The sequence below is a fragment of the Rhinatrema bivittatum genome, chromosome 12, assembly GCF_901001135.1.
Source record: "Rhinatrema bivittatum chromosome 12, aRhiBiv1.1, whole genome shotgun sequence".
Classification (NCBI taxonomy): Eukaryota; Metazoa; Chordata; class Amphibia; order Gymnophiona; family Rhinatrematidae; genus Rhinatrema; species Rhinatrema bivittatum.
In genome coordinates, this window is record NC_042626.1 from 44,133,321 (window position 1) to 44,145,915 (window position 12,595).

General features: G+C 41.7%; 1 protein-coding gene across 5 annotated transcripts in view; it reads left to right on the forward strand.

Annotated features, from left to right (window-relative positions):
* Positions 1–12,595, forward strand: part of KIRREL3 (kirre like nephrin family adhesion molecule 3) — a 1,312,393-nt gene that overhangs the window by 1,240,717 nt on the left and 59,081 nt on the right. For 3 of the 5 annotated variants that reach the window (XM_029572739.1, XM_029572737.1, XM_029572738.1), the window contains one exon: positions 5,015–5,122. In XM_029572739.1, coding sequence (XP_029428599.1) covers positions 5,015–5,122 — 108 coding nt within the window. Of the gene's footprint in view, positions 1–5,014; positions 5,123–5,768; positions 6,024–12,595 lie in introns of those variants that run through there. The other 2 variants (XM_029572740.1, XM_029572741.1) reach the window with 2 other exon arrangements.

Below are 12,595 nucleotides of genomic sequence, written 5' to 3' on the forward strand. Positions count from 1 at the left end.
GCTGCCATTCAAGCCATGCTGCAGTGACTACTCACATTAAAAGCAGTTCTGGTTCTGAAGGAGCAAGAGGGCTTGAGCCGTTATTCCATTTATTTTGTTGTTCTCAAAAAAGAAGGATCATTCTGACCAATATTTGATCTGAAGCAATCAACAAATTCTTGTAGGTCACACATTTCAGGATGGAAATCTTGTGTTCGGTGGTCATGGCAGTACAGACAGGAGAATTCCTCACCTCTCTGGATCTGACAGAGCCATACCTTCACATTCCAACACCAGAAGAGCATCAGCGGTTTTTGCATTTCGGGGTACACTGGTGTCATTATCAGGTCCAAGTATTTCCATTTTGTCTAGCCACAGCATCAAGGACTTTCTCAAAGGGTAATGGGTGTAGTAGTGGCAACGCTATGCAGGGAAGGCATTTTGATTCACCCATATCTGGATGATTAATTGATTTGCACAAGATCCAGCCAGGAGAACCTGGTTGTGACTTGGAGTAATTTAGGTGGGATGGGTGGTCAATCTGTCCAAGAGCAGTCTGCAGCCATCTTATGAGCTGATGTATCTAGGAGCTCAGTTTGAGACATCTCTGGGCAAGGTTTTTCTACTGGAGCCATGCATTCTGAAACTATAGAGTCCGATACAAAAGTTGAAGGTGGCACATTGTCCATCAATGTGGTCTTACCTACAGACTTTATAATCTATGGCAGCATCCCTGGAGTTGTTTCCTTGAGCCAGGGCACACATGCACCCTTTCCAGAAGGCCTGGTGGAATCCCCTGTCCCATAATTACATGGTGAGATTGTCTATTCCTGGGCAGGGAATCAAAAGTTGTGCTAGTAGCTGACATGAGAACATGTGACCCAAGGAATGAAGTTACAGACTCCAATTTGAATTGTGGTGACCACGGATATGAGTCTCAAGAAATGGGAAGCTCACAATTCAGGAGCAGTGGTCTCCTGAGGAGACAAACTGGTCCATCAGTCTCCTGGAGGCTCATGCATTTCTGCAGTATGCAGACTGATTGGACAAGCAGTATGAGTGATGCTAGATAATGCAATAGTCTACATAAATTATCAGGGAGGCACCTAGAGTCAACAGGTTTCTCTGTTGACTCTAGGAAGTTCTTCTTCCATGGTCAGAGCAGGCCCTATCAGCATCTCATATAGCAGGCATGGCCTCATGCAAGCAGATTATCTCAGTGACTATAATCTAGATCTGGGAGAAGTCAAGCAACATCTTTCAGCTGATCATTTCCCAATGGGGTCTTCCAGTGCTGGATTTGATGGCAAGCAACAAGAATGAGAAGGTACATTGATTTTACAGCTGCAGACAAATCAATTGGTGCAAGTTTAGCTATGGGAAGTGATGCTGTATGTTTTACCTCTTTGGACTATGGTTGGCAGAATACTACAGAGAATAGCCAGACACTGTCAACGGCAGCAGGATTTAAACCCGCAACCTCAGGCATTCAGGGCCAGAGGATTTGACAACAGAGTTATAGAGACTCTAAAACTGCAACTATATCCTGATAAAGTTTAGGAGAAGAAAAGATAAGGAGAACTGCCCACACCAACTCCCTATTGGACCAGCAATCGGTATGGCCCTAATAGACTGCAATATATAAGGAAGTCCTTCTACTACAGCAGAAGAGGACTGGAAGGTTTATCTGCATACTGTTCCCAGCAACCTCATGGGAGAGGATTCCAGAGGTCACAGCAAGCGATCCGTGCTTCAAGCTTCACAGCCCCAGTTTCTAGATCCCCCATAGCCCTTGCAGCAGAAGAGGACCAGAAGGCTCATCTCCATACCGTTCTCAGCAGCCTCTGGGAGAAGTCTCCAGGGGCCATAGCGAGTGTTCCAGGCTTTAAACTCCACAGCCCCAGCTTCCAGAGGCCCCGCACCCTTTGCAGCAGAAGAGGATTGGACGTGTATGACTAATGGCAGTCAAAATTCAAACCTCTCAATCCAGTGAGAGCATTGAGAAGAGAAGATCATCTTGCTGGTGGCTGAAAAAGATTGGTAAGTATTGCTTTGGGACATCTTAGGACTTAAAAAAGTTTGGGGATAGGTGAAATAGTGGTGTATATTCTTTAGAGTTTGTGTGTGTATGAGATTATAAGCAAGCCAGAGGGAGTTAAGTATAGGGCCTGTCTTTCCCTCCCTCCCATCCACCCCAGCTCATTTTTATAGGCAAGAGACACTTTCTCATTAAAAAATCAATCAGGCTAGAACAAAGGGGAAAGCCGACAGTCGTTCAGCAGTGCATGGTTCCAAGGGAGTATCAAAAGATACTAATGAAACAGGATCAATTATCTACTTATGGAACATGCAATGTGTCTTCCCCACATACAATAGTTCACAAAGACATGCCACTTTGTATACTTCATAGGTACCTTCACACAAGCCACATATTTTTATTTTAATGGGTTCACAATTTTAAAAAGCAAAACTAAACTCTCCATAGATTCTGCGCAAACAGTAGAATTTTTATAAGCATAAAACTGCAAACAATGTTGGTTTGCACAATGAAACTTCCACTTCGGTGGTGTGAATGGGTCCATATATCACACCAGTATAAATAGACATTTCATTTCCTTTTTTCTCTTTTTCCAGATTAACCCACAGTGTCTCCTCCTTACTTTGTAAGTCCTGCAGTTCTATTATTTTACTACTATTATTATTATATATCTGTATCTATCTATCTGCTGTATAGATAGATAGATAAATGGATAGATATAGATAGATAGATTCCTCCTACCCTATTCTTTCTGAATAGACTGTAGCCCAGAATAACTACATCCCAGTCATGATTTTCTGTATACCATGTATCCATAATGGCCTCTTCTTATGACTGCTTCTAGATCTGGGACTTTATTTCCTATACTATGAATATTAGTGTACATAGCTTTCCAGATGTCTCTTTCTCATTGTTCTATAAACATCTAAAGATTCAGTTAACGGAGTACTTTTACTTAATTTAGGGCTTTATTCACCCATCCTTCATGATCCTAGTTTCAAATCCTTCTCAATAGGTTTGCCAGCCAGTTCCGGAAGGCATTGTGCCCCTTATTCCACAGGTGCACCCTTTCTTTGCTCAACAGGCATTGAATCATCATGTCATGGTCCAGGAAGTCAAAATGCTCTTGTTGACATCATCTGTGCAGCCATTCATTTATCTCAAGAATGTAAGTTTCTTTTCCTGGGCCTTTATTCTTGACTGGAAGAACTGAGAAAAATACCACCTGTGCACTTATCTGCATTATTCTCTCTCCCAGTGCCATGAAGTCACCTTTGATATGCTCTGTGTGGTATCTGGCAGTATCATTCATGCCAATATGGATGAGTAGCATTGGATAGTAGTCAGTAGGCTTGAGTATTTTCAGTAATCTCTCTGTATTGTCTTTGATTGTGCACACAGCACACTTCCCAGATCAACTCATTTAGTCAGCAGGTAGATGCCTACATGCCCCTCAAAAGTGAGTCACCAACCAGCACTACCTTTTGCCCATAGTTTGGGAATTTACAAGTTTTGGTTTCTGCTCATCCAGAAATGGTTTCTCCTCCATTTCATGGGCTGCATACTGATTCTTCAGCTCAAGGAAAATCCGAGTTGGAGTGTAGGTTCTAGTGACTGTAGTAATTTGGGTCAATCTGCCATTTTGTGGGCCAGTTTCACCTTCTCTCAGCTTGAGTTTTCTATCTTTCATATTTCATTGATATAGTCCTAATTTTCCTATATGATTCTCAGTCTTGTCACCTCCTGAGTTCCACCACCTTTTCCCCAAGAGACCAGCAGATATCTTTCACATTTAAACTGAAATATTATATTTGCATTTCACATAATTCTCATATGGAGTGTCATTACAGTGGATAGGGATGCCATGCTGATAGAACATGTGCATTGGGCACTGTGTTTTGTGCGTTTGAGGCCAATGTATTAAAATGCATGCAAAGGTTGTGATTTTTCCCACAAATAAGTTTTCTGCAGGGATTCATATGTATATAAGCCTAGAAAAAAAACTTATGCAAAGAAATTTCCTATGGACAACTTTGCAAAGAATATAACTAAATGTATTGAGGTACAGATATCTTTTTAACAAAAACTGAGCTGTTTAAGCCTTTTTGCTTGTATTTTAGCACTGTAAACATATTTAGGACCTGTTTTACTAGGGCTTTTCTCCCATTCTATGTCTATGGGAAAAATGCCTAGTAAATCAAACCCTTAATGATCTGCTTTGCAAGAATTTATATCACAGCAGCACACTAACTTTGATTTTTAATAACATTTTGCAAGAGTAAACTTACATGTGAAGTAAAAAAAAATTGATGAAGCCTGCTTTATACATAAAAAATGAAAAGTTGTGCGCTTAAGCCCAACCCATTCACACAAATTGTTATTTTTACACGAGAAGTGGACTTTGTGAAATTTTGTGCACTTTAGTACATTAGCCTCTGTGTTAGATATGTAGCATTATTTTGACAACTCTTTTAAGGGAATATAGCAATGTTATTTCTCTGTAACATATATAAAATTGTTTAATGCTACAATAAAGACTCAGAACTCCAACATCATTTATCTTTACCAAGATAAATCACTAAATTCTGGCATTTTCTTCTGCATAACTCCCACACTGTACAATGTGACATTTTCTACAGCAACAGTTTGCCAGTTATAACTTATGGCTAATGAAGCCTACCATAAAACCTGGTCTGATTCAAACTGCTATGCAATGGGAGTCTTAGATTTTAACTTGTTGATGCTGCTCCTTGGAAAAATGGCATAGGTTTGGCAGATAATGTTCAACAGGGCTTTTTGTGATTTTGACCAGTTCCTGGTGACATGTATCACCTCAATGTTTTGGGCAAACCATTATAGTTGAGAGTGGGGAGGCAGGAGGGCTATCTCCTCTGAAAAAGGATAAGGCCTGGACAGATGTGTGCAGTGAATAGGATGCGTAAAGCTAAGGAGGAATACCCTCTTCCAGCTGATTTGCCCTCTGTTCTTCTTTTGCAGAGTCTGTGCCGATGGCTGTAATCATAGGGGTGGCTGTAGGAGCTGGAGTTGCATTCCTCGTCCTCATGGCTACCATTGTGGCTTTCTGCTGCGCTCGCTCACAGAGAAGTAAGCTGCTTCACTTTCTAAGATGGTAGTGAGTGGGGGGCATATAGACAATAGAAAAACCAGAATCATAGAGTTAAGTGCCTTTCTACTATGGATGACTATGGTCACGTTTGCCAGTGATTGACCGTGATTTGCCATGGTAGCTCTAGTCATTTACCAGTTGTGTTTATGTAGTACCTTCACATTGGTTATAGTCAGCTATGGCAAGGGTGACCATATAGCTCCATGCCTAAGAGGTCAGACTGAGTTAGTCCTGGTTTTGAAAAAAAATAAGTCTACATTTCCCTGTATGCAATGGACTAGCTCAGCTTGACCCCTTGATAAAGAGCTATATGGTTGATCAGATTATAACAAATACTAATATGATGGAATAATTGACTTTACAGTGGTGACTAGGTGGCCATGATACCTGTACTGTTACTCTGCTACTCTAACCATAGCCAGAAAGCAAAAGCCAAGTAATGTCAATTATTCCCAACCACAGTCAAAAAGCATCGGCTAAGAACTGTCCTATTATGGCTAATCATTGTTAACTGTGATCAACAAGTAAATAGACCAATCTGTCATGTTCAGAGACTGTTTTTTAATCTTTAATTTTTGGGAATCATTTTTATGTTTATTTATTTAAAGCTTTTTTTATACCGAGGTATAGCTAGCTGCCTTCACTCCGGTTTACATCATCAACAACCATTACATAAAACAGTAAGTGAACTCAGAGAACATTAGCAATTATGTAATTTATTTAGATGATGGGTGGTGCTTAGGCTTTTAGGGACACATTTTCAAAGATACAGTATTTACGTGTGTAGCAAACTGCTATAGACCAGATTCCTATTCCCATGAGCTTGTTACACGTTGGAGCTTTACAGTGTGAACCGAATTACGACTGGATCTCAGTAATGTTTTTTGGACCTGTCGGGAGGGGATTTTGGCCCTGCAAAGACTGCAGGCTGCCGCAGCCAAGGTGAAGAAGTGTAGAAGTGCGTCAAAAACCCCTGTGTGCTCTCCTGTGAATGACGGGTGTTCTGTGGGGGCTGACATCTGGTGCTGACAGTGTTGGCGGGTTGGGAAATGGGCTGTACTGTTTAGCCTGCTCAAAGAACGGCACTACATAACCAGCAGAGGAGGAAGCCAAAGGAATGTTGAGAGACCATTTAAGGGAGAAAAGGCACAATTTTCAGGGTGGGGACGGCCAGGAGCCGGAAGCCAGGAAAAGAGGAATGCATCTGGCAGCCCTGCAATCAGTTCTTCTCTTAAAGAACTAATTATCAAGAGGGAAAGACAAAAGTCTGCACTCTGAGAAAATAGAGAGACAGACAGCTGTTCTTGTCCAATGACAAGTTACATGTAAAATCCCAACAAGGGAAAGAGGAGCCAGGAGCTGAGAGAATGAGAGATTTCCTTTCCAGACATATCCAGACCCAGGAACCTAAGAGACTGTGTTAAATAAATCTAAACTATGTACAGAGAGTATCTTAACAGAGAAGGGAGAAGGTTTATTTCCTTTCCTTTTGTCATAAATTCAGTATCTCCTTTTAACTGCTTCAGTCTTTCAGCTGAAGACAAGCATAAACCCTTGCTGGCAGGTACTGGGAAAGAAACACTGGTGGGCCATGGTCTTTCTGTAAGAAACTGAAACCAGACCTCTCTGTTTAGTGCCAAGTAAACCATTTGGCGAAGCCCCCCCCCCAGGAGAGAGAGACCTTCCATGCATTGCAGTGCTCATCTTCTTGGTTTGTCATCTAGCCAGCTCCACCATGAAGAGGGACTTCATTTTATTGATTGTTTTTTTTTCACACAATTTTATGTTTGGGACAGGGTGCACCCTTTACAAACTGGTGACATTGGGGTGGATCTTTTCCCCCTCCTTTTTTTTTTTTTTTTTTTTTTGAGTATTCAGGATAAAGACAATTTTTGAAAGCTGGGTACTTCACTGCCTTTCCCTCCTAATTTTCTCTATTACCATTCCTTATTTATTTTTTTACTATCCATATCAGTATCCATAAGAGGTCATACCCAGGGTTATTTTTGCATTGCTTGATATAAAATAAAACTGGAAAGTTTGTTATACTTCACTACTATACTTTTCCCATTTAATGTTCTGGTTGGATTTACTGTCTGCTTACACAATACTAATAAAAGGGTTAATTACTGTTTATTCTGATGTGATGATTTTATCTGGTCTGTGGTGCCACAAGTGAGAGGTTGTTTGGGAAGGGCACAGAATTGTGGTTTTGGGGTGACTGGGACCCTATCTCATCCCCCACTCAAGCTATGAACCCGAAGATAAATCATATTAATAAATATACTTTCTCATGTGGTACTCCCTACCCCAAGCATAGGGGTAATTCATAGTCTGGACCAAGGAGGGCCCACATGTGCATAAAACCCAGTTCTATGTGTGTAAATGGCCTTATGAAAATTGCCTGGGAGGTTGTGCACTTAAAAGTACCCACAAAAACAATTTGCATATTTTTTTGTGCACTTCAAAGAGGCTGCCCAGTGGACAGAGTTGAGGCAGGGAAACAATTTACACCCACACTTTTGATTTGCACCTGCTCCTGAGGAGGTGTAAATGCATGTGTTTATGTTGCTACTGTTTTCCTGCACACCCAAGAATTTTCAAAGTGGACTTACATGCATAAGTCTGCTTTGAAAATTCAGGTCAGTTTGGGTGTACTTTCTACATGCAGACTTCAGGCATATGTGGGCTGCTGAAAATTTCCTCCCTATCCTAAATGAAAATACACTGTCCACCGGTAGAAGTAAGTCAATAGGATGCGGTTCTGAATATTTCTCAAGTTTGTTGCCAGTGACCTACTAATGGGTCCTCCTGGGCTTTTTCATAAATCCCCAAGACCATAAAGGCTCTTCTGGGTTCAACTAATGAAGGCCTCAAGTAAGCCAGCATGCAAAGCAGAAAAGTAGCTACATGGAAGAGAAATGGTGCTGATATTTGTATTTCTAACAATCCCTGAATCTTCTACCAGATTGTATTAAACTAATGAGTTGTGGGGAAGTCATTAATCTTTCCCTTTGTTGCCAGCCATGTTTTTATAGATTGCTCTAACACAAAGGCCGGAGGAGAGGCCAATTTAATTTCAGGAAAATTGTTCAGCAGGCGAGAAGCTGGGGGCCTATTCTCACAGTGTCTTGAGAGGTTACATTTATTTTGCTTTTGCATCTTTTAAGAATAAAGTGGCAAGGAGAAACTGGTCAGCACAGGATTCAGACAGCAGCGAGAATCCTCAAGATATAGAAATATAGATGTTGGCATCAGCAGCCGTTCCAAACATTTTTCTATGGGGTAGCATAGAGAGAAATAGTAATTTTCAGAGGGGGCAACTGCCAAGTGCCTTTCTTTCCAACCAGTCAAGAAGGTCTAGCCAGACTGGGGCTGTAAGCTCCTTGTCTGGGCTGGCCCTTACCCCTTCTTATCCCTTTCTGGAACCCCAGGTTGGCAGATAAGGACCACATGGTAAACCCAAGTGTGCTCATTTAGGCCTGCTTAGTCTGCTGTCTTACTCAACAGTAGTCTGTTCCACGCATGTATAGCCCCTGTCCTGCTTGCTAACTGGGCTCAGGAGCTCACTTTAGAGTGTTGAGGGCACATTTGGATCCATGCTCCTCAGTTCTTCTCCTGTCAGCAGGAAAATGAAAATCTTTCAAGTCCCTTGGGATTTTTCAACAGGTCTTCTGCAACACCACAGCACATAAAATGTACAGGAACACAGTGGCTGCTGTTCAAAATGAAATCCTTTTACTCAAACTTGATTGCAGGAATAAAACCACAAGTAGTTCACCATTGACAAGTGCACTTCAGTACCTGAAAGTCCAGAAGAAAAATCACAATCCTTGATAAATCTGCTCCCTGGCAGTAGGTACTCTTCACAAGGGAGCCTCCCTGGGCACTTCCCCAATGGTACCTGCAAATTTCATGCAGACTGGGAACTTGCTGATATTCTGCAGAAAATCCTGGCTATTGCTATCCTATAAACAGCAGCTCTGTTGGGAAATTATCTCTTGATTGCAACTTGAAACTCTACTTTTAATCTCGGAAAGCATCTTCCAAGACAAATGAGAAGAATGGGATCCCTCCATCCCAAAGATTTTCCTTCTGGTTCCTCAGTAGTCTCAATGGTTCACCATGGAACACCTGGGTACCCTGTTCTTGGGCCCTAGCCACCTTCCCAGGACAGGCAGATCTTTCCCTTGGAGAGATAATGCCAAAAGAATTCTGTTCCAAGTCGGTTCATGAGATTTATTAAAAACACCTCATACTATGATGTGTCAGAACACATCCATAATTCCTACTCTCTTACCCCATCATCTAGTCTGCTTAGAGACACTGAAGTCACTAGCAAGGGACCACACTAATTACTCTCTTACATGTTTGAATTGTTCCTCGTTTTATCTCCTATAACTTCCATTGGAAATCTGTTCCAGATGTCCATCATCCTCCTAGTTGAAAAGTATTTTCTTTTATTCCTTTTGAACCACCCTTCATCCAACTTCATATGGATTACCCCTTACAAAAAACATAAGAAATGCCATATTTGATCAGACCAAAGGTTCATCAAGCCCAACATCCTGTTTCTGATAGTGGCCAATCCAAGTCACAAGTATTCAGCAGAATCCCAAAGAATAGATCAATTTTTTCTTGCTCATAACCAGAGATAAGCAGTGGCTTCTCCAAGTGTACCTGGCTAATAATGGTTTATGGATTTTTCTTCCAGGATCTTTTCTAAGCCCTTTTTAAACTCAGCTATGCTAACTGCTTTTACTACATCCTCTGGCAATACATTCCAGTTTAAATGTGCACTGACTGAAAAAAATATTTTCTCCGATTTGTTTTAATTATGCTATATATAATTTTAAAAGAGGAATGTCTAGTCCTAGTATTATTTGTAAGGGTAAATAATTATTCTTTGTTTACCCATTCCACTCCACTCAATATTTTATAGACCTCTATCTTATCTTCTCTCAGCTGTCTCTTCTCCAGGCTAAAGATCCCTAACCTGTTTAACCTTTCCTCACTGAGGAGCCAGTCCATCTCCTTTATCATTTTGATTGCCCTTCTCTAACATTTCTAATTCCTCTATATCTTTTTTGAGTCTATATCTTTTTTGAGATAGGACAACCAGAACTACACATAGTACTCAGGTGTGGTCACATCATAGATTAATACAGAGGCATTATGATATCATCTTTTCCATTTCTTTCCTAATAATACCTAATATTCTATTTGCTTTTTTGACTGCCACTGCACTCTGGGCCAAGGATTTCAAAGTATTGCTCACAATGACTCCAAGATTATTTTCCTGAGTGGCGATGCCTAATATGAAACCCAGCATCATGTACCTATAGTTTGGATTATTCTTCCCTATATGCTTCACTTTGCATTTGTCCACATTAAATTTCATCTGATATTTAGACACCCAATCCCCCAGTCTTGCAAGGTCATCTCACAGTTTCCCACAGTCGGTTCATAATCTCTGAATAATTTTTTTGTCATTTGCAAATTTCATAACCTCACTCTTCACTACCTTTTTCCAGCTCATGTTTAATGTTTAAAATATTTATATCCTGGGGAGAGCCAGCAGAACATGCAAGGGAATATTGGAAATGTCAGCTATGTGAGCCTACTGCTTGTATCTGGTGAGAGCGGCGTGAAAATTAACAATAAGGTACAGTTTCCTTTCTTCTTTTCCCGCAACACATGATGTCATCATCCAGCGATATTTTTCGATTTAAACAAAGGCCCTGTGGTGCACATTTCAGGAGAGCCAGCAGAGAGTTCAAGGGGACACTGGAAGTGTCATTGGTTGTGTGTGCCTGCCACTTATATGGGATGAGAGCTGGCATGAGAATTAACAATGAGGCACAATTTCCCTTCCTATCTTCCTGCGGCTCCAGTAACATAATCAGCCAGTGATATCTTTCCATTTTAATAAAGGCCCTGTGATGCATAGCCATTGGCGAGCAGGTTCTGATGGAAAGGAAGAGGAAGAGCAAATTAGTTACAACTTCACTATCCTCGTTGAAAACTCAAGGTGATACATGTTTGATCATCTCAACTGCCTATTGAAGATTTAAGTTTGGAGAACTTTTCTCTGGGGATATCCTTAAGTTCAGGCAATAACCCACCATCACCCCAACCACAAGGTTAGTCTACTTATGTACCTGAATCCTTGGACTTGGATACATTGATCCACACATCCAATACTCAAGTAAGACACCTGGGGTTTTTTGAAGGAATTAATCAATCTACTGAGGTTCCTGTTTCCAAATCATCATCAGTCCCTCTTCCAGCAGTGGTTCCCCCTTCTGTGGGAGTTACAGGAGGTTATGTGGGACCTGAGAATGTTACTTTATTGGATATTTGGAGGTAATTGCTAAATTAGATCATATCTTCTCCCAGTCAGTATTTCAGCTTTGTAATTTTTCTTCAGAGACGAGACTCAAGATGGAGGAATTTGAGACTAAACTTCACAATTTTGAAGGCATTATGGCAGGTATACCATCTTAAGTGGTTACACTCCAGGCTACATTTGCATCCCATGTTAAGGATAGTTTATATTAGGGATGTGCATTCGTTTCATTCATTTAATTCGTTTCATACGTTTCCCATTACATGCCAATTAGATGTGCATTTGTTTCATATGTTTCATACGTTTCATATTACATGCTTGTATAGGAAACGTATGAAATGGATGAAACTAATGCACATCCCTAGTTTATATATCCATAATCAATTGGAAATAGAGAATAATCAAGAAATATATTAATGAGATTCGAAAATTCCTGTTTTATCAAAGATTTATTTACCAAGGAAAAACTTATTGCAGGTTAAAGAGGATGGATTAGATAGTTTAGTTTTGGATAGTCCTGGGGGGGTAGATTTTATAATTTTGCGCGAGCGCGTACTTTTGTTTGCGCACCAGGCGTGAACAAAAGTACGCTGGATTTTATAAGATACAAGCGTATCTTATAAAATCCGGGGTCGGCGCGCACAAGGGGGTGCACATTTGTGCAACCTGCGGGCGCCGAGCCCGGTGCGCGTTGCCTGTTCCCTCTGAGGCCGCTCCGAAATCGGAGCGGCTTCGGAGCGGCCTCGGAGGGAACTTTCCTTCGCCCTCCCCCCACCTTTCCCTACCTAACCCACCCCCCTGGTCCTATCTAAAAACCCCCCCCCCACCTTTGTTGCCAGATTTACGCCTGCTGAAAGCAGGCGTAAATCTGCGCGCGCCAGTGGGCTGCTAGCTCGCCATCACCCGACCCGGGGGCTGGTCCGGAGGCCTTGACCACGCCCCCGGGCCGGCGCCACGCCCCCGGTCTCGCCCCAAACCGCCCCTGACCCCGGTCCTGCCCCTCCCCGCCCCTTTTACGAAGCCCCGGGACTTACACGCGTCCCGGGGCTGTATGCGCACTAGTTGCCTATGCAAAATAGGCGCGCCAGCACACGAGGGCCCT